General features: G+C 47.0%; 1 protein-coding gene across 2 annotated transcripts; it reads left to right on the forward strand.

The window, feature by feature from the left end:
* The first annotated feature begins 3,100 nt into the window (after window positions 1-3,100).
* Window positions 3,101-21,894, forward strand: Zbtb5 (zinc finger and BTB domain containing 5). 2 transcript variants are annotated; one of them, XM_041667737.1, is made up of 2 exons: window positions 3,101-3,199; window positions 17,745-21,894. In XM_041667737.1, exon 2 carries the CDS (start codon window positions 17,749-17,751, stop codon window positions 19,759-19,761), a length of 2,013 nt encoding a protein of 670 aa, XP_041523671.1. In that variant the 5' UTR covers window positions 3,101-3,199; window positions 17,745-17,748; the 3' UTR covers window positions 19,762-21,894. The 2 variants fall into 2 exon arrangements, with proteins under 2 accessions (XP_041523671.1, XP_041523670.1); XM_041667736.1 differs by lacking the exon at window positions 3,101-3,199 and adding an exon at window positions 3,206-4,457.
* Window positions 21,895-21,956: the final 62 nt, after the last annotated feature.

Below are 21,956 nucleotides of genomic sequence, written 5' to 3' on the forward strand. Positions count from 1 at the left end.
TCATATGTCAGTCAGCTGAAATTAACACAGTCAAACCCATATGTGAACATTTACACAATTTCCAAAATTTTCACTATTATCTGCATTATTCTGGTGATCATTTTTGCAAAGAAAACTTAGCAATTTTTCTCCCCTTCTTTCATTTTCCCCCTTCATTCCTCTCTCCCTCCTTCCTTCCCTTCTTCCCTCCGTCCCCCCTTCTTTCTTTGATCTCCTGTTGCCCAAGCTGGACTTGTACTTCCGATTCTCCTGCTTTTACTTTCAGATTGTTGGAACTGCAGGCCAGCAATACCAAACCCAGCTCAGGATTTTAGCTAACAATTCAAAACCAAATATCTTTTGGTTAGTTTTTTTGTTTCTGTGGGTTTTTTTTGTTTTTTTTTTTAAACGTACATTGGTGTGAGGGCTTCAGATTCCCCTGGAACCGGAGTTACAGACAGCTGTGAATTGCCATATAGGTACTGTGAATTGAATCTTGCTCCTCTCAGGTGAGCAGCCAGTGCTCTTAACTAAGCCATCTCTCTAGCCCTATATTGTGGGGTTTTTTTTTGTATGAGATTGATGGAGAATCTTTGATAGATTTGTGAGTTACCTGATGTTCTTTCTGTGAGTTGTCTCTCTGCTGTGTTTTCTGTGGGCCCATCCCCACCCCCGCCCCATGGAAGCATTGAACCCAGGGCTTCATCCTGCCAGGTAAGAGTTCTCCTCTCAACTACATGCCCAGACTTTTCTTTAAAGTTTCTTTCTTCCTTCCTTTCTTTCTTTCTTTCTTTCTTTTTTTTTTTTTTTTTGATATAGATACTCACTATGTAGACCCGCTGCCCTGGAATTCACTATGTAGTCCAGGCTAGCCTGGAACACAGAGCTCACCTGCCTCTGCCTCCAGAGAGCCAGGATCGAAGGTTTTCTATCATTGAGCTATACAAGTTCCAGTCCCAGCCCCCAGTACAGGTTATTGGTCTTATTTATTTTGGGGTGCTAGGGACGGAGTCAAGTGCATGTTTGGCAACATCCTACCACTGAGTTAAACCTTCCAGGTAACTCTTGGTCTTTTGAGACAAAAATCTCTCTCTGTAGCCGGGAAGGCCTCAAACTTCTGGCTCTCTTGCGCCTGCTTCCAGAGCTCTGTATTTGTTACAGAGGGTTAAACCCATTGTGGTGCCCGGGGGGTGGGGGTGGGGGGTTACTGTTTATGTTCATGGGTTCACTAGTGAGGGGGAAGGGATTGTATTCATACACCAATACTAAAAACCCTACACACATATTTAGATCGTATCCTTTTCTTCTTTCAGCTATACTTACTTTCCATAGTTTCTATATTTCAGTTGTCTGTGTTTTTAGAAAGAAATCGCTGGCAAGAAGAGCATGTGTATTTTACATTTTGAGGTCTTTCTTCAAATAGAGCATCAATGATAACAGGAAGGGACCTGATTTACAAGTTGTTTTCTTTTTAGTCAATTGGATGATACGAAATATTCTCTAGGTTACAGAATTACCTTAAGATCCACATCAGCGAAAGGCTTTCTCAGTAGTCTGATTTATAGTCACAATTCCATATTGCCTTAATTTGTATTTTAGTCACTTGGGAGTCCCAACTGAAGAATTGTCTACAACAGATTAGACTGTGGGTAAGTCTGTCTAGCATTGTCTAGATTGCTTACTAACTGATTTAGAAGGGGCCACCCCTGTGGGCCTTACCATCCCTAAGTACTGAGCTGCACAAGAAAGATAGCTGAGCCGAAGCCTGGAGGCAGCGTTGGTCTATGGTTTCTGTTTGGGTTCCCTCCATAACTTCCCGCAAAGACGGTGATCTGAGTGTAAGCCCATAAACCCTTTCCTCTCCCAAACTGCCTTTGGTCAGTGTTTTATCAAAGCAACAGAAAAAGCAATCTAGGACATGTATCTTGATTTTGCTGCTCGATGGTGTACATGTACATGTATAAGAACTATAAAATGTTAAGAATTGACCATACTTCATCAAGGTCTCAAAGAACTAAATACACAGGCCTACGCTTCCAGGCGGTCATGTCGGAAGGGACTCGTCACGCGTGGTATAGCACGGTTTTGAAGGTGTGCTTAGCCGCTTGCGCCGCCTCCTGCGGTCACCGCGGTCACAGCCCGGCCGCACTCGCCAGCCTCTTTGTCTCTAGTACAGATTTGCGGGACAGTGACCAGAGAGACAGGGGTGGCCGCTGGGCTTCCCCTTCCCCACCGGGTCCTGCAGACTCTTGCAACGCTAGGAGGGCTGAACCCGCAGTTTTAAGGTGGTGGCGACTGAAAGGTTGGTTCCGGCGCCCACGCCGTGGCGGGCGGGCCTGCGTCAGCCTTGGAGCTGGGACCAGCCAGCGATAACCGGGCAACCGAGACGAGACGCGGGCGACGGCCCGCCAAGCGGCCATTGGGTAGCGTTTCCTACTCATTGTGAAGCTTGCATTTGGGTTCCATTCGATTCAAATGGCGTCCCGGGATTTCGTGTTTCTTCTTCTCCCTCAATTTACAAGTTGGGAACAACATCCAGGGCACTGCGCAGAGAGCCCCCGGTGAGACCAGCTTCAGACGCCCGGATCACTGCCGGACCAGGGTGGGAAAGCTGTCAGCACCAGCCAATGGACGGACACAGGGCTGGCAGTCTTCATTGCGATTGGCTCAACTAGACGGAAAGCCCTACCTTTCCTATCCCTGCTGGATTTTGATTGGGTGTGATGCAAAGCCGCTTCGCTACAGTTCAAACCTGGTGTTGCTTAGTGATAAATCGCGCCTTCGAAGGCCTTGGACAACAATTTCACTCTTTGTAAGGCAAACCGTGATTGGTCAGAGCGCTCACGGATGCTTTGGTAGTAAACACAGCCCCGTTCCTGGAGCCTCGGATTGGTCAGACTTTTCAGACGCCGCTCCTTGCCGTGGCACCGCCCTCCCTCCTCCTGATTGGCCACCGGAGGATTATGAGGGCGGGGCTATGTACACCTCACATCCGTTTACTCTTGGCCGTCGTCGGGTTCGCAAAGAACCGCGCGAACCGGCAGAAGGAGCCGGGAGCGAGAGGCGGGGCGGGCTCGGGGGCGGGGCGGGGAGGGGCGGGCGGAAGTCACTGCCGGGGAAGCCAGGCTGGACCTTCCCGCCTCCTTCCACAGGGTCGGTCCGAGCGGAGGAGGGTCACCGCCTCCTCCTGCGCGGAGAAGGGGGGCGGAGCCCGACTCAGGTGAGGCGACCCTAGCCGCTAGTGGCCTCGGCTCGCGGGCGCGCGGCGCGCTCCCGTGCAGGTGGTTGAGCCCCGGGAGCGCGCCGAGGCTGGGGGATCGCGCAGACACGTCCCGGTGCCGCTGGTCCACCCTGTCTTGCTGCTGAGCGGTATTGTTACCCTTCGCCTCGGAGGGCCAGGCGAGTGGGAGCCGGGATCTTGTGCGCAGGCGTCCCCCGTGTCCCGACGCCCGGCTGTCTGTGCGGGGTGGGGCAGGGGCCGGTGCCCTGCGGATCTCCCGCTGGAGATGGAGCTTCCCGGGATGCTGCGGGAACAGGTTCCCGATCTGCATCCTGGCGGGATGAGCCGAGGAGCGGCTGCCCTGCGGGATGGAGGCGAGTAGCTCTCTCGCCCCTGTCCTGGGTCCTTCTGAACGAGGAGGTTTGGTTTCATCAGAGCAAGGCCACAGCGGTCTGGATTCGGGATCCCGCGGCCGACTACAGGGGTGGAGTCAGCGTTTAGGAATGCCCTAACTTGTTAGACAAAAGTGTTTAGTAGGCATTTATTGAATGCCCACTTCTTCCAGGCTTCGTGCGAGGAGTTGTGAGATGCGGTGGTAAGAGACAGTCGTCCCATCCTCCCTCCCTGGGGACCGACGACTTTGCACATAACAACAGAAATAAATAAGGCAGTGTGTTAAGGTGGCTTGGAGGTTAGGTTTTTTTGTTTGTTTGTTTTGTTTTCCTAAAGTGCCGCTCACTATGGTGAGTCTCTGTCCTAGCTTAGTGGAGGATACTGTAGGAGCCACATTTTGGTTCTTTAATTTGGAGGAAATTTTTTAGGTTAAAGACTCAGCAAGGTCCTGTCCTTAAGTTAATAAAACAAAGTCGTCACTTTCAAGGCTTGAAACAAACATCTTTCCACAGTGCATTCCTGTACTGTTGCGTTGCAGTAGGACGTTAAGCAAATTCTGTGCCTTAAGCATTCGTGATCTGTCTTTGTATGAGATGTTGTTCTTTAGATTATTTTAAAAGGTGGACCGGGCACTTCACTGTTTACTAGAGATTTTTGTTTTCATTGCCAAAAAGTCTCGTGGTTGGCAGTAAACTAAAGTTGGGGAGAGGGAGAAGACAGATGGACAAAGGAGAGAGACTTTAGAGAAAAGCCCCTAAACTAAAGGAAGGCCTTCTGCTGCTCATTTTAACTCTTGTGGAAATCTCAGCAAGCTTGGGAAGACAGACAGACCTGGCCCCCTGCCGCAGACTTGGTGACCTGCCAGGTAAGGTTAACAGATAAAGGCGCATTCTGGGCTTTTGGGTTTTGCTAACTAAATGGACCAAGACTTTTCGAACAGTCTGCTTTGTGAAGATTTGCTTTTTTTTTTCCTCCCTAAAGATTGTGTGAAAAACAGAACCAAAATAACTTTCTGACATTTGGGGGTGCTGGCCATTTTTATTCTGGGTAATTAATGTGTCTCTACTCAAATTTTGCTGAATTGATGAGTATTGAGATTTGGAGGAAAGCATTTTATAGGTGGGGCATTTTCCAAATTTTAGGGGCCGGTGTGTTCAGAAGGGACTGTTAGAGACTATCCAAGTGAAGAATTTAAAAAATTGAATAGCAAAATGCATGTGCTTCAGTATTTAAAGCTTTTAGCATTGATTTTATTAGAGACTTAGAAAAAACACCCTGTATTCATCTAATTAGTCTTATGTCGGAGACCAGCTTCGACAAGGATACCACTTACCAGAGTAGGGGCATGAGGATTAGAAAAATAAGTAAAGAGAAGCAAGTGAAAATAATAAAAAGAAACGAGATTGTATCAGGAGGGCGGTCCAGTGAATACTGAAATTGCCCGCGTTTAATTTCCATTTGCTTAAATATCCCGACCCCAAAGTAGGAGTAAGATTAAAAACTGCATTAGCGTGATACAAGGAATGAGCAGATTACGGGATACCTTCTTAGTTAAACATTCTGTTGCCAAAACAAGACAAAACCTTAGACCAAAACATTCTTTAAGCACATCTATGGTGGAATCCATAGATATCTCCCTAAGGGAGTTGGATCCTCAGACTTTTGTTTGAGGTAGAAACAGATCTACTTCTTAATTCCTGAAATACCAGGTCTGGATATTAACCACCCCTGTTATCTGAACTGTTAACAATAACCTTGAGGGAACAGAAGTAAGTTCCAACTCTTCGACCTTTCGTCAGGTAGAATGAACCCATCCATGCCTATGGGCCCTGTCGGTCTCATTAAATAAAATCTCGGAGTCAGATATTAGGGGATGAAAGCTGAAAGACAGGCAGACCAAGCAGCCAGAGTCACTTCTTACCTCGACGAAATCTCAGACCAAATGGTGGCTCCTGTTCTATGAATTCTCAGACTGAATGGGGGAGAGATCCTGTCTCCACTTGCCTTATATTGCTGTCTTCACTTCTTGATGCTGGGATCAAAGGCATGAGCCACCAGCCCCTGGCTCTGTTTATCTTTTAGAATAAGTCAGTCTCTGGTGGCCTTGAACTCCTGATCTCCCTGTCCGGCCCCGCCCCCCCTAGTGCTGGGATTAAAGGTGTGTGCCACCACTGCCAGGCCTCTCTGGTTGACTAGTGGCTAGCTCTGCCCTATGATCTCAGAGCACAAACAGAGTGTCACACAGCAGTGAGGCTGACAAAAGGTCTCTGGGATTGACCGAATCTTGAGTCTGCCTCCAGTTCTCCTAAGAAAGGGGGGAAAGGAATCTAAAATAGAGATTCCATGTCAGCTTTCAACTCAACTAAGTCAACTAACGTTTCAGAATGTAAATTCACTGTGAATACATTTTCCCTCTGTCAGTTTGGAGCACATGATTTGTCTCCTAGTGTCCTGGCTCTTTATTAAATAGGGGTGCTGTCTGCTGTAGGCTGGCTTCCTCAGTGTGCCGGTGAGACAGACTGTAACTAGACTGCTCCTCTCGGCTGTCTCAAGAGAACTTCTCACATGCTCAAGAGAAACCCCTGGTCTTCACAGCTTCCTGGGGTGCCTTTGATTTTCTTTGCTATCATTCTGGGAACTGGAGGCTGCCTGTTCTTCCAGAGGACCAGAGTTGGGTCTCAGCACTTACATGGCAGCTCACATTTGTCTGTAACTGCAGTCCCAAGGGTCCAGTGCCCTCTTCTGGTCTCCTCATGCTCACGGTGCACAGACATGCTTGCAGGCAAAACACCCACACATATCAAATAATAAAGGGGATTCTTTCAGAAGCTTTTGCATTGGCCTATACAGATTAGGAATTATGTTGGCGCACTGGCTTGATGGTACACAGAAGAGATGGTAGGTTCTTAGTGTCAAGCTTATTTATCTGTAGATAATTTCCCCTTTGATCTCCACATTTGAATATGTTTTGGTTCCAGTAGTTCCTCGACTCTAAAACTAGCTTTTTAAAAAATAATTTATTTTTACTTTATGTGCATTGGTGTTTTGCCTACGTGTACGTCTATATGAAGGTGTTGGATCCCCTGGAACTGGACTTACAGGCAGTTGTGAGCTGCCATGCGAGTGCTGGGAACTGAACGTGGGTCCTCTGAAAGAGCAGCCAGTGCTCTTAACCACTGAGTCATCTCTCCAGCCCTAAAACTAGTTTTATTACATTTTACTTTCTTTGAAGATAAAGTAATATAAGTAAGCTTGTTATAGCTTAGTTGATAATATTTAGTCAAGTATGGTGGCTTACACCTTCAATTCCAGCCCTCTGGACACTGGGGCAGGAGACCTTGTCTCAAAAAACAAAGAGAAAAAATCAACAGCTTTTTTTCTTTTCTTGTGTTACACAAAGTAATGCAGTTTATAACCACTGACGTTTTAGACTTACTAAAATGTGGGGCAATTAAAAGGCCTGCCCTGAATTAGTTCATTATAATCAGTGAATTTTACAAATTTGCCTTTGTGTTCGCGAGGAACTTGTTACTAAGAAGAGCTTATTAGGAGTGGGGTTCTCTCTTATATAAATGAAAATTAACAAACTGTTTGCTTTACAAACTTTAATGAGTGATTAATGGTGGTGTGCTTTTTGGAAATTATACATGATAATCTATTGCTTTTTTATACTCAATAAAGCAAATCCTGTATAGTCAGCTTCTTAAATTTAAAATGAGTAGAGTGAATTGCTTCCTGTTTTTCCCGTATATGATATTGTTAACATGGTGTAATTGATTTTTCAGTACATCTTAATTATTCAGTTATAATTTACAATCAACTCAGCCATTTCTTTGAAACTGTGAGGTGCTCACCTTTTGTAGCCCTGTTTTATTTAGTCTCTACTCTGGGGAGATGGCGGACGCCAAAGCCTGCTCTTTCCTCCCCCCAGAAAGGGTACGCACACTCGCACAAACCCTCAACACATGTAGTAAGCTGCATACATTGTATTCTGTATCAAACAGAAGCAGCTCTGCGTGGTCAAGTTCTGAACACTAACTTTCAGAAGTGACTCACACTGCTTTGAAAGTAAATCCAATATAAGAAATTAACTCCTTTTGCTCCTCTATTTTGCCTACTGGTAAGGGACTATTAACAGAGCTTTAGGGCAAATGTCCTCTAGGAGTCCCATTGGGCTAATCTCAGCCACCTGGCTCAACATGCCGATCAAAGACAGCATTGGTGAAGGTTGGACAGCAGCTTTAGCCAGTGTGATCACATTGGGTGGGGCACGCAGGTTCAGTAATCTCAGGTCTGTCTGTGTCAGCTTTGTTGGAAAGGGAAGCCGACTGAGACAAAAGGTTTGCAAGGCCTATAGAGCTGATAGGTCATTCTGGTCAGGTCAGTGGCCCCATTCCCATCTTGGGGTAATTTGTTCCCATCTGGGGCTGATTTCATCATGGGGATAACTTTTTCTGCCAGGTTAGCATTGATGGGGTTAGTTCTACATCCCCCTCCTAAAGATGATTTTTCATCTGTTGTATTCCTAGAATCCTCTATAAATATCAAAGTCCCTGATGCTTAGGCATTGCTTTCTTCTTAAGAACCCTCCCCCCCCCCTTAAGAAATAAAATTCCGGACAGATCTTGTAGTGGTGTACACTTTTAATCCCTACTCAGACTACAGGTGGGTCTGAGTTCAAGGTCAGCCTGGTCTACAGAGTGAGGTCAGGACTACACAGAGAAACCCCATCTCAAAAAACAAAACAGAATTTCTTCCTTTACTTTTATTTCCTTATTTTGAGACAAGGTAACTCTGGGTGGCCTGAGCTTGCTGTGTAGATCAGGTTGGTCTTGACCTTGTTGCCAACCTTGTGCCTTCTGCCTGGTAACTACTAGAATCATAGGTGTGTGTATGCCATAGTGCCCAGTAATGCTCGATTAATAAAAACTCAGAGAGAGAAATATGGGTTCAGCCTGAAGGTCAGAAAAGCAAAACAGCCAGCCATTCTGAAATGGCAATCCTGCCTCCAAGAATCTAAGGATGAGACTGAGGGTTAGAGCTGTTTTCTCCCGTTTTATAATCCTCTCTCTGACTGGGATTAAAGGCATGCACCGCTGGCATTAAAGACATGCCGGTTTCTATGGCAACTAGTGTGACTACTGTGGTATTAAAGGTGTGTGTTATTGCCTGGTCTGTAAGACTGACCAGTGGGACTGTTTTCCTCTCTGATCTTCAGGCGAGCTTTATTTATTACAATACAAATGAAATGCCACTACAGCCCAGCAGGAAGTAAATGCAGCGAAAGCTATTTGTGTGTACGTGTGCACACTGTTGTGCAGCTGTGGAGGCCAGATGACAGCTTTCAGGGGTCTGTTCTCTCCCTCCCCTTTACGTGGGTTCCAGGAATTGAACCCTGATTGTCCAGTTTGCACATCAAGCGCTTTTACCTGCAGATCCGTCTTGCCTCCCTTCTTTTCCCCTTTGAGGCAGGATCACATGTAGTCCAGGTTGGCCTCGTGTATTAGAGAATGACCTTAAACTTTTTAAAAATATATTTTATTTATTTATTTATTATATATACAGTGTTCTGCCTGCACACTAGAAGAGGGTTACACTGCTTCCTACTCGGTAAAATGCTCAGTTGTGTGTGTCTCCGTTCCACTAATCACCTGACTGTTAGCACCCCACCATGTAAATCTGTGTCATGCAGCATTTTACCTTGAACACGGTAAGCACTAAAAACAGTAGGTGGTACTAGGGCATAGCTCTGTCGGTAAAGTGCTAGCCATGCAAGTGTGGGGACTGAGTGTGCTCCCCAGAACTCACATCAAAAATAAAAGCTAATATAGTAGCACGTGGCTGTAGCCCAGCACTGGGGAAGTGGAGACAGTTGGGGGCCACTGGCTGGCCAGCCCAAGTGAGAGACCCTGTCTCATAAATCAGGGTGACTGGCTCCTGAGGCCTCCACACACTTCTACTCACTTGAACATGCAAACACACAGAAAACATTAGATGGGCAGGTTTCTATAGCAGATGTGTATGTGGCTCCAGATGCTGTAGGGCTGTGTCACCCTCCACGACATGGCTCTGTGCTGCTTTTCTGGGCTCCTGGTGCAGCTGCCAAGGTACCTCAGGTAGGCAGCCACCTTTGCCCTCCCTCATCTAGAGCTGCCATTGCCCATCTTACTCTGGAATGAGAAACACTCACATTTCATATAAAGCTGAGGGCTGAGGGACTTTCCAGTTTGGAAATCTTTCACACGTAGGCTTGGCCTTTATTTGGCATGTTTGGAGACATATTCTGTCTCTATTTTGACTGATTTTAGAGTTAGTTGTTGACCTCAGAAAACTGATTATGGAGGAGTTATGCTGTTTTGTCTCATTTAGATACAGCCAGAGTTCATTCAAAGTAATTGGTTATTATACTACTTATCAGTCACTAGGGCATTGCAGGGAACAGCTTCTGTTCTCAGTAAACCGCTTTAGGAGGAAGAAATTTGAGGTTGTGCTAGGACTCTAACTAGGGGGACGGATGACATTCTTTCACTCAAGCTCAGGTACAGTTTCAGGTCCGTTTACCCCAAGGACTCCGGAAAACAAGGTGGCAAAGCCACGATAACGGCTTTGGCGAGGGCTGCCTTCTCAGCCGCACTCACACTCACCTTCAGCTGGTGATGGGCTCTGACGAGAGCTGGAGAGATGCCGTCATCCTGGCAGGTCTAGTTCCAGGCCCACCAGAAGCAGCTGTCCCTGCTTCTGCTCTGCCGTCCAGCATGGCTGGGTGATCACGGCTCCGCTGGGCCCGACTAGGAGCCATGACCAGTGCTCGCCGTGCAAACCTAGTGAACTGAAGTCCATCCCCGGAACCCACCCGTGGAGGGAGGGTTCTGCCCTGGGAGTTGTCCTCTCTGCTCTGCACAGGCTCATGCAGGGGGGATGACTCTCACACACTGATGATGATCTAATAAGTTAAATAAATTTAAAAAAGACCTGTACACTGCTCCAGTGGAAGCTCTTTGGTTTTCTTCTCTGAAATGCATTTTCTCCTCTACCTTCTCTATAAAACTGGAGGAAGGTGCTCTTTAGTGCTCTGTTCCTGACAGGATTTTACCCCCAGCTTTAAGTAAATGTTAAGAATTCCTTAGAAGCTTAAGATTCGTCCTGTGCACAGCCTCGCGGGTCAGGCAAGCAGGAAATCAGCTGATGTGGATAATATTTGAATATGGGTGTGCTCTTCTTTATGAATTATGTTCTTGAAAAGCTTGTGAGTATGCCACCATACAAATCAAATAGTTGTAAATGTATTACTAGCTGGCTTATTCCCCTAAGATATGAGCAGGTGTTTTATTGGACTAAATAAAACATTATTAAGGAAGCCAGTAGTTGTAAATGTATTACTAGCGGGCTTGTTCTCCTAAGATACAAGCAGGTGTTTTATTGGACTAAATAGAACATTATTAAGTAAGCCAATCTATAGAGAAAACGGCCTGTTTTTGAGTATTCGTGCTAATGTATGGTGTTATTACATTTTCTTTATTTTTTAAATATTTATTTATTTACTTATTATGTATACAATATTCTGTCTGTGTGTATGCCTGCAGGCCAGAGGAGGGCACTAGACCCCATTACAGATGGTTGTGAGCCACCATGTGGTTGCTGGGAATTGAACTCAGGACCTTTGGAAGAGCAGGCAATGCTCTTAACCTCTGAGCCATCTCTCCAGCCCCCTACATTTTCTTTATTATATTTAGTTTTGACAATACTAAAAATCTGTTTCTACAGATAGTAAGTGTACTGTACACTGCACTGTGGGTCAGAGGCACCAAGTGACAGATTGCTGTACCTCCAGCCATATAAATCCAGATCAATCCTATTCTGAAGTCTGTTTCACAACATGAGCCTTTCCCCGCTTCCTTCAGTGGTTTGGACGGGCTGCTCGCATGTAAAACACTATCTTCCGAGGGTGAGCTCCCAACCTTATTTATGTGCATGCATGTGCATTCCTGGTGAGGCCCAGAGAAGGCTTCGGATCTTCTGGAGCTGGAGTTGCAGGTGGTTTGGAGCTGCCCAGTATGTGGCCAGGAATGAAACTAATGCTGCTGTAAGAACAACATCTCACTGGACGGTAGTGGTGCACACCTTTAATCCCAGCACTTGGGAGGCAGAGGCAGGTGGGATCTCTGTGAGTTCGAGGCCAGCCTGGTCTACAGAGCTAGTTCTAGGAAAGGTTCCAAAGCTACAACAGAGAAACCCTGTCTTGAAAAACAAAAACAAAAAAAAAAAAGCACTGTGTACTACTGGGTAGCTGCCTTCTCCCCAGAACACTGCCTCATTTAAAAAAATTTAAAATGCTTGTATTTTCTTTTTTTAAAAGACTTTATTTTTAACTTTATGCATACATGTGTGTGCCATAGGTGGTCAGAAGAGGGTGTCAGACCCCCTGGAGCTATAGTTACAGGCAGTTGTGAGCTATTCCTTGTGGGTGCTGGAAGTGAATTTGGATCCTCTGGAAGAAGAGCAAATACTCTTAGTGCTGAGCCAGCTCTCCAGTCCCCACCTGTGCCTTGTTTTCAATGATGTGAAACTGCTTGATTCTTGACATTCAGCCACATAGAGCAATCCATTCCTTTTACTCCCTTGGGAAGAATAGTACAACTTAACTGCCCCAGAGTGAACAACCTAGCTTGCCGTGTTGACGTTCTGTTTTCAGTCTTCTCTTTGTCTGCTCTTGTGTTTGTTTCCCAGATTTGTAGGGTCAGAGCGTGGGATCTGGCAGTCTCAACCAGCTAGGCTCTGTCACTTGTCCCCAATAAGCCAATTAAAGAGAATAGTAATAGTGGGAAGCAGAGAAAGGAGATGTGTTCACCATGGCCACACTGGGGAGAGGAACAAATAAAGAGGCCCGAGACCTTCCAAATCCATGCTAGGGTTACTGGCACAAGGTTAGCTTTAATCGGAGGGTGAACGGAATCCATATCTACGCCGTCCCTGGATCTGAGTATAGTGTGCTCTTTATTGGCCCGTCCTTCTTCCCTCCCCCAGCATGAGAGTGCTTGGGAAATTTAATTCTCGGAGTCTTGTTCCAGTAGTCTGGCAGGTGCCTCGCTAAAACATCTTCTCTCCTGCCAGGGTATTACAGTGACTCTGTTTCCTATATTGCTCCTTTGTTCTTTGTTTGTTTTCTTGCTTGCTTAAGTGCATCCTTTAGTAATTTCCTGAGACAAGAAATGTAGGAGAAGCCGTTTAGTAATTTCCTGAGACAAGAAATGTAGGAGAAGCCGGGCCGTGGTGGCACACGCCTTTAATCCCAGCACTTGGGAGGCAGAGGCAGGCAGATCTCTGTGAGTTCGAGGCCAGCCTGGTCTACAAGAGCTAGTTCCAGGACAGGAACCAAAAGCTACAGAGAAACCCTGTCTCAAAAAATCCAAAAAAAAAAAAAAAAAAAAAAAAAAAAAAAAGAAAGAAAGAAAAGAAAAGTAGGAGATAACCTTTGTGTTCCTGCTTCTCTGAAAATGCTTTAGTTTGCTTTTTTGGGTTTTTTTTTTTTTTTGGTTTTTTGAGACAGGGTTTCTCTGTGGTTTTGGAGGCTTTAGTTTGCCATTATAATTGTATAACAGTTTAGGAGTGGTGTAGTGATATTTTGTTTGTTTAACAAATAAAGCTTGCCTGAAGATCAGAGTGCAAACCTAAACCACCAGTTAGCCATAGAAGCCTGGCGGTGGTGGCACACACCTTTAATCCCAGCACTTGGTAGGCAGAGACGGGTGAATCTCTGAGTTCGAGGCCAGCCTGGTCTATAGGGCAAGTTCCTGGACGGGTTCTATAGCTACAGAGAAACCCTGTCTTGAAACACCGGGAGGAGAGGAGGGAGGAAAAAAAAAATCAAACGTAGTGATATTTTGCTTGTAATCTAACAAAGTTTGCCTGAAGATCAGAGTGCAGAGCTAAGCCTCTAGTTAGCCAGAGAGGCCAGGTAGTGGTGGTGCACACCTTTAATCCCAGCACTCGGGAAACAGAGGCAGATGGATCTCTGTGAGTTCAAAGCCACCCTAGGCTACACCAGATGAATCTGTCTTAAAGAGAATCAAAGTTCACACACAAGTGATCCCAGCACTTGGGATCATGTGCCTTTAATCCCAGCACGGGGAGGTGGAGGCAGGTGTGGTGTGGCTGGGTGGAGAGAGGAATATAAGGTGGGAGGAGACAGGAGCTCATTGCAGTCTTGAAGCATTCTGAGGACTTGTGGGAGACAGGATCTTGCCCCCTTTCCATCTGAGGGTTTTGTAGAGGTAAGAACTTCAGTGGCTGCTGCTCTGCCCCTCTGATCTTTCCTCATTTACCCCTAATATACTTCCGACTTTTATTCTGAAGACCAGTTAGAATTCATGCTACAGATGGAATTCTCTGTTGGAAATAATTTTTCTGAAGCATTTTGAAGGAATAATACCCTTCAATATTTCTTTGAAAGAGTCTAGTGCTAATGTTATTCCTAATGTTTTGTGAACTGCCACTACTACCCTGTCACTGGCTCCTAAACTGACTTTTTTTTATTTTTTTTTTTTTATTTTTTTTTTTTTTTTTGGTTTTTCGAGACAGGGTTTCTCTGTGGTTTTGGAGCCTGTCCTGGAACTAGCTCTTGTAGACCAGGCTGGTCTCGAACTCACAGAGATCCGCCTGCCTCTGCCTCCCGAGTGCTGGGATTAAAGGCGTGCGCCACCACCGCCCGGCTGACTTTTTTTTTAAATTTAAGGTTTTATACCATTGACTACTTGTGTGTTTGTGCATGTGTAGCTCAGAGGACAACTACAGTTTCCATTTCTCTCCGCACTGGTTCAGATCCCCAACCTTGGTAGCGAGTGCCTTCCCTTCTGAGCAGTGCATTTCCCTTTCTGTCTTCGAGTTTCTGAAGTGGCGTTAGGCTTCATGAACTACTCCCCTTTTCTATGTTCAGTTCTGCTTTCCTTCCTCTTACTTTGAGGTTTGCTCAGTGATTTTTCTTCCACCTCTATTTGTACAGTTTTTGCCATTTTTTAAATTCCCAGTACTTTTTTCTTTCTCTCTGTCCACCTGATTGTCCCCTTTGTTTCTTCACCTCCCTTCCCCTTTCTTTTCTCTCCCGTCACCTACAGACTGGCTTTGAACTTTCAGTACTCCTGTTTCAGCCTCCCCAGTGCTGGGATTAAAATCATGTGCCACCATAGACATATGCTTTCTTGTTTCCAGAACATTCCTCCTTATAAATATTTTTTTTTAAAAAAGGTGTTGGGTGTGGGTAGAAGCTGAAGAGATGGCTTAGTGGTTAAGAGCACTAGCTGCTCTTGTAGAGGATCCACGTTTAATTTCCAGTCCCCGTATGGAGGCTCATAACCACCTGCAGCTCCAGCTCCATGCCCTCCATCGCCTCCTCTGGCCTCCACAGGCACCAGGCATGCATGTGTCACACAGAAATACATGCAGCAAACACCATACACATAAGATAACAATAACCCAATCATTAAAGAAACAAAGTTGGGCAGTGGTGACGCATATTGTTGATCCCAACACTTGAAGGCAGAGGCAGGCGAATCTCCGAGTTTGAGGCCAGCCTGGTCTACAGAGCGAGTTCCAGGATGGCAATGACTACACAGAAACCCTGTAACTTTATTTTAAAAAAACAAAAACAAAAGATATTCTTATTTCATGGATGTGCTATCTTATTTGAGGCTATTAATTAAAGTTTTTTTTAACCTCAGTTTCCCCCCATATCATTTCTGTTTGTTACGTTGCCGCCACCATCATATTATTCCATTATACGTGTATGAGTATTTTATCTGCATATATGTCTGTATACCCACATGTGCCAGTATCCGTGGAGTCCAGAAAAGGGCATCAGATCCCCTGTAGCTACAGACAGCTGGTGGGATCAACCCTGTGTCCTCCGAAGAGCAGCCAGTGCTGACCAGTGAGCCATCTCTCCAGCCCTGGTGCTCTGCACTGTGTGCTTGAGTTCCATTCTCTCAGGCCGTGTGCTCTTCCTTCACAGTCACTGTAGGAGTGAAGCCTACTGTGGCAGCTGAGTGGATGGGTTGGCCTTGAAGATGAATGTATTTTGCTGGGACTCGAGTTTTTTAGTGGGCTTTTCGGTTATCCTATATTGTAAAAACAGCAGTCCCCTTGGAAAGTATGGGCCTGGCTGCTTGTCTTCTAGTCTCGGAACAGGTGGAGGTGGAGTGCTGGAGGTGAGGGACTGTGCAGACTTAAAGCTTCAGCTTCCCGTGAAGTGTTCTTCCCCAGCAGACCTTCAGCACTTCCTTCCCCGCCGGCAGAGGCAGGGCCTGTGCTTGTCCCTGCTGCCGCTGCTTCCTCCTAGCAGTACCTATATTGTCTGTCATTGGTCTGTTCTTGCTGAGTTTAGTTCTGTCTTACTGGCTCTTTCATCTCTAGTACTGGACATGCTAGGCCTTATGTGTACATGTCCTGTCCTAAGCTTAGAGATTAATTCATTTAAACCCTTGTCCTAGGAGCCAGAAGTTTCTCCACTGAGAAGAAAAATAGCCTGTCCTGCTTTAGCTGTAGAGCCGCAGGAGGGGCACAGAAGAGCCCCATTGGCATCATCAACCTTGTTTAACCACAGGGAGGGCACGTCTCTGCTATGGTCTGAGGTGGAGACTTGGAATAGATGGGCAGCTACAAAATTCCTAGAAAATGTAGTAATTTCTTAAATGGAAATAAGCAAGTTCTTATTTCAAATAATTCCAGGAAGTATGCAGATGTTTACTGGGTCCAGACTCAGCATTAAAAGGCACAGGGCCCTTCTTTTTCCCTTCTAACTCGCTTTATTGAAAACTTTCAAATATGTGAAAGTACGTACTTTTACTGTCTTAGCTGTATTTCCATCTCTTTTAAAAAGAAATCATAGCACACGCCACCCAAAGGGAAGATTAAATTTATCAAACACAAGCAACATTGCAAGCAGTCATTTTGGTTAGTTTTGTAGGTGCCCTGTACACAGTTCCTGAAAACATTTGGTTTAAGCCTATTAATGGCCTCTCTTCTTTTTCTGTTTTTTTTAAAAGTACAGTCTATTAGGCTTTCTTGCATTGTAATGTATTACTGTAAAACATCTTATTAAGTATGTAATCCATGCACTTATAGCAAATTTGTGAGTTTTGCCACTGTGACCATAATTGAACTTGGTTAACATTTTTGTCACATGCACTGGGATCCCAGTCCCAGCCCTCAGGTCAGTACTAGTCACCGTATGTTTTCTTTTGCTGTGCCCTGATTTTTCTTTCTTCTTTTCTTGATTTTATTTCACGTGTATGAGTGTTTGCCTCCACATTCTGTGTACCCACATGCGCAATATCCCCAAAGGCCAGAAGAGGTCAGCAAAGTCCCCTGGAACTGGAGTTACAGTGGCTACGAACCACCATGTGGGTGCTGGGAAGTGAACTAGGGCCTTAGGAAGAGCAGTCAGTGCTCTTAGCTGCCGAGCCATCTCTCCAGCCCTGGCTTTTATACCTTTACTACAACAACCCTCCGGACAACAGTACCTGTAGTGCTGATGTCAGGCTGCAGGAAGCGGTGTGGGAGCGAGTGCCCTGTGCCACCCTCTGTATGCCAGAGTTCCTCTCTGCTGCTGATCTGCCCTTTCACCAAGGTTGCTAAGGCTGCTGGAATTTCTTGGCATTCGCTGTTCTAGGAAATGCGGAATGCTAGCAAATAAGCCTCCTCCCACATACTGGGCTTTTCCAACAGACCCTCAGTGTCGTAAGCAAGTTAACAGGAAGGGCTAAGGGATCTCGTGTGTGTACTTGGATCTGGAGCTTGAGCTGGACTGACTTTTGTTCCTTAGTTGACAAGTTCTTACATGTAAGCCCATTATTAGACATCACAAGCTTTCAAAGCTCCAAATGTGGCCAGCATGCTTTAAAATTGCCTTAAATCACATTTTTATTTATTCTGTGTGTGTATGCATATGTGCATGTCGCCTGCTGTGTGTTTAGCAGTCAGATCACGGCTTTTAGGAGTTGCTTCTCTGGGACCCAGGGATGGAACTCAGTTTGTCAGCAGGAACGTTGCCTGGCTGGGCCATCTTGCCAGCCCCACACTGCTCTTACTGCAGTCTGTATACTGGCTCTGCGTTAAGCTCCGTTAGGAATTAACACTTTTTTCCTTGTGTTTCCTATAGGACAATGGATTTTCCTGGTCACTTTGAGCAGATTTTTCAGCAGTTGAACTACCAGAGACTTCATGGCCAGCTCTGTGACTGTGTCATTGTAGTGGGGAACAGGCATTTCAAAGCCCACCGCTCCGTGCTGGCAGCATGCAGCACGCATTTCCGAGCTCTGTTCTCTGTGGCAGAGGGAGATCAAACCATGAACATGATCCAGCTTGATAGTGAGGTGGTGACAGCAGAGGCCTTTGCTGCGCTGATTGACATGATGTACACCTCCACCCTCATGCTAGGGGAGAGCAACGTTATGGATGTCTTATTGGCAGCCTCTCACCTGCATCTGAACTCGGTTGTTAAGGCGTGTAAACATTATCTGACAACAAGGACGCTGCCCATGTCTCCCCCCAGTGAGCGTGTTCAGGAGCAGAGTGCTCGCATGCAGCGCTCTTTCATGCTGCAGCAGCTGGGACTGAGCATTGTGAGCTCAGCCCTCGGTTCCAGCCAGAGTGGCGAGGAGCCTCCAGCCCCCATGAGCTCATCCATGCGCAGCAACCTGGACCAGCGGACACCCTTCCCCATGAGGCGCCTTCACAAGCGCAAGCAGTCTGTAGAGGAGCGGGCCCGGCAGCGCCTGCGCTCCTCCTTGGATGAGGCTGCCATTTCAGATGTTACGCCAGAGAGCGGGCCTTCGGGCGTTCATTCCCGGGAGGAGTTCTTTTCGCCAGACTCTCTGAAAATTGTGGACAATCCTAAACCTGATGGGATGGCTGACAACCAGGAAGACAGTGCTATGCTGTTTGATCGGCCTTTTGGTGCCCAAGAAGATGCCCAGGTGCCCAGCCAGTCAGATGGCAGTGCTGGCAGCATGGCCTCTCGTGCAACTCAGGTTGAAACTAGTTTTGAACAAGAAGCTGTAGCCGAGAAAGGCAGTTTCCAGTGTGAAAACCCCGAGGTCGGCCTCGGGGAGAAGGAGCACATGAGAGTGGTGGTCAAGTCCGAGCCCCTGAGCTCTCCCGAGCCTCAGGACGAAGTGAGCGATGTGACCTCCCAGGCAGAGGGCAGCGAGTCTGTGGAAGTGGAAGGTGTGGTGGTCAGTGCCGAGAAGATAGACCTCAGCCCTGAAAGCAGCGACCGGAGCTTTTCGGATCCCCAGTCCACTACGGACAGGGTTGGGGACATCCACATCTTAGAAGTCACAAATAATCTAGAACATAAGACCTCTTTCAGCATTTCAAATTTTCTCAACAAAAGCAGGGGAAGTAACTTTAGCTCAGGTCAGAGCACCGATGACAACATCCCAAATACCACCAGTGACTGCCGGCTGGAGGGTGAGGCCCCTTACTTGTTGAGTCCAGAGGCCGGGCCTGCAGGTGGACCTTCCTCGGCCCCGGGTTCCCACGTAGAGAACCCATTCAGTGAGCCCACAGACTCCCATTTTGTCAGGCCTATGCAGGAGGTGATGGGCCTGCCGTGTGTGCAGACCTCAGGCTACCAAGGAGAACAATTTGGGATGGACTTTTCCAGGTCTGGCTTGGGTCTCCACTCTTCCTTCTCCAGGGGAATGGTGGGTTCCTCAAGAGGAGGAGGCAGTAACTTTCCATACTACCGACGCATAGCTCCCAAAATGCCGGTCGTAACTTCTGTCCGGAGCTCACAGATCCCTGAAAACCCTGCCAGTTCCCAGCTGATGATAAACGGGGCCACTTCATTTGAAAACGGCCACCCTTCCCAGCCTGGCCCTCCGCAGCTGACCAGGGCCTCTGCGGACGTCTTGTCAAAGTGTAAGAAGGCCTTATCAGAGCACAATGTCTTGGTGGTGGAGGGGGCTCGCAAGTACGCCTGCAAAATCTGCTGTAAAACCTTTCTGACTTTGACAGACTGCAAGAAGCACATCCGAGTTCACACAGGCGAAAAGCCGTACGCCTGCCTCAAGTGTGGCAAGCGGTTCAGTCAGTCCAGCCACCTGTACAAACACTCGAAGACCACCTGCCTGCGCTGGCAGAGCAGCAACCTCCCCAGCACGCTGCTCTAACCACCTCTGCTCGTGAGGCGTACACAGGCCAGGTCTGGACTGAAATTAAAGTCGCTGTTGGCAGGCTGCTAATGCCACTGGACGTGAGGCCTCAGCTGGCTGGCGGCTCTTTGAATTTCAGCCAGTAGGAAGCAGAGACCTGTTCGGTGTCACGCTTACACGGCAGCACTTCTGAGGGAGGTGTGCACCAGGGAAAGCGACTGGAACCAAGTCCCTGCTTAGGGTTGAGGGGTGCAGTTTGTCACTGATGGTTTGTCAGACGTTAAGAGTGTCACGTTTAGAAATGGAAGCGCTTGAAAAACATTTTAACACTATTTTAAAGCCCTGTGAAGCATTTAATTAAACTTCCTACACCCTCTGATGGGAATATCCCATCCCTGTATAGCAGTGCAAAACATGCTGACATGTAACCAGGTAACTCGGTGCTGTCTGAAAAGAAAGGGACCCTGGAGAACAAGGCTGTCTGCCACAGATGCTTTAAAATGGATCCTGAGCTCGTCCTAGGCCTCAGAAAGGACTGGATTTTATCTGAGTTGCAGTCACCGACACTGCCCTCTGATGGTGCTGACTGGTCCGGGGAACGCACCCTTGGACTAACAGGTGTATATACTTTGAATCATCTCTGTGGAATAGGTGTTTTTTTTTTTCCGATTTTCTAAACAAAATTATAAGTGGAGTGTGTACTTGTAGGGGTGATGGTGGGTGTTTGTGTGTGCTGTGTTAGCAGTGTTCTCAACGACGTACTTCTGATGTCGTAGTTCTGTTTGAAGTCAGCAGGAAGCTAGTGTCTCTTGTCCTTCTGGTAATATGGAGTCCTGTGTTTGTGGGGTTCATGGTACATATGCCTTTCACTCCATCCAGTCTGGCTGGCCCCGCCACCTGAGATCAGCTCCTCTGCTTTGTTAGTTCTCACCCCCAAGCCCCACAGAACCTCTCTCCGGGCAGGACAGCTGAACTAACCACAGCAACCACGGTTCCACGACCTCGGCTGTCATGGGGTCGCTCCTTTAACCGTCAGTGTCTAGTTACTAGAAACCTAAATCTGGTAGTGTTCACAGCTCAGTCTTTCCCAGGCTTTGGGAGAGTTAGGCAGCCACAGTATAGAACTCACCAGAAACATCCAAGGCTCTTGGAGAAGCATTCAGTTCTTGTCCGGGATCTCTGTGTCCTCCCTCTGCCTTGCTGGCAGGGCCGCTGCTCCCGGTGTGCACCCCGGGAACAGCACAGGGCCATGCGTATCTGTAGCTCGTTATTTCATTCGTGGACAAGAATTCTTATTCTTTCATACATCTTTCTTCAGAGACACCAAACCATTGTGCATAACTCAGAGAGATTCAGTTCTTAAGAGCAGAAAACTCCACATTTCTGTATTTCCTAAGCAATGAGTGTGCGCCTCCTCTTTAAGCTAGTGTGACCGTGAGTCTGTGGGTAGACCTGTAATGTTGAGAGGGCACGCCATCTGAACTGAGTCCCAGGGAGGAGAGGCCCTGTGGAAACCTGGGCCCTCCTTCTAAGCAGGTGTGTGGGAAAGAGACCATTAGAGGCAATGGCGTCCCTTGAGAGACTGCTGTGCACTTATTGTCAGCAGACCTGTTGAGACACGATAGGAGTGGGTCTCTATATCCACCATCGTAATGTAGGGACCAGTGGGAGTCGTGGGTCAGCATGGAGAACCAGAGATGCCCTGCTGGGCGAGGAGCCAGTGTCACAGGCAGAGAGTGGCAGTCATCCCTCCTATCTTAAGGATGTGGTGCGTGGAGCCTACCCCTCACCTCAGCTTGGATATAAATGGACTTTGCTTTGGGGCCCGCCTCTCCACTGCTGGATGGACCTGGAATCTCATCTACCTCGTAGTCAGTCTCTACGTGTGAGAAGCAAGCTTGCAGTGTCCTCCTACACGCTGTAGCACTTCAAGATTCCCAAGGGGCCCTGGGAAGCTAGACCCAGGGTTGCTGTGACCTGGAGTTCTGCTGGGATTCTAACCGGTACTGGGGACCTGACTTTTGATTTTTTTAGCCTTAATTATAGCCCGGCATAATCATGTACAATCTTCTGGAGATGGTATCAAGTTTAGAGCACCCTGTTGGTGCTAATGCTGGTCAGAGCAGATTTTGAAATAAAGTATTTGCCATATTCATGCCTCTAAATATGTGTTCTCCTCTACTTAGGTTAAAGTCGAAACAAAACAGGGAAGT

This window comes from Microtus oregoni, unplaced genomic scaffold (genome assembly GCF_018167655.1).
Source record: "Microtus oregoni isolate MIOR12 unplaced genomic scaffold, Mior012 000017F_ref0000208, whole genome shotgun sequence".
NCBI lineage: Eukaryota > Metazoa > Chordata > Mammalia > Rodentia > Cricetidae > Microtus > Microtus oregoni.

What these genes read in the sequence shown, in the direction of transcription:
- Zbtb5 (XM_041667737.1), top strand. Translation starts at nt 17,749, where the DNA reads ATGGATTTTCCTGGTCACTTTGAGCAGATTTTTCAGCAGTTGAACTAC.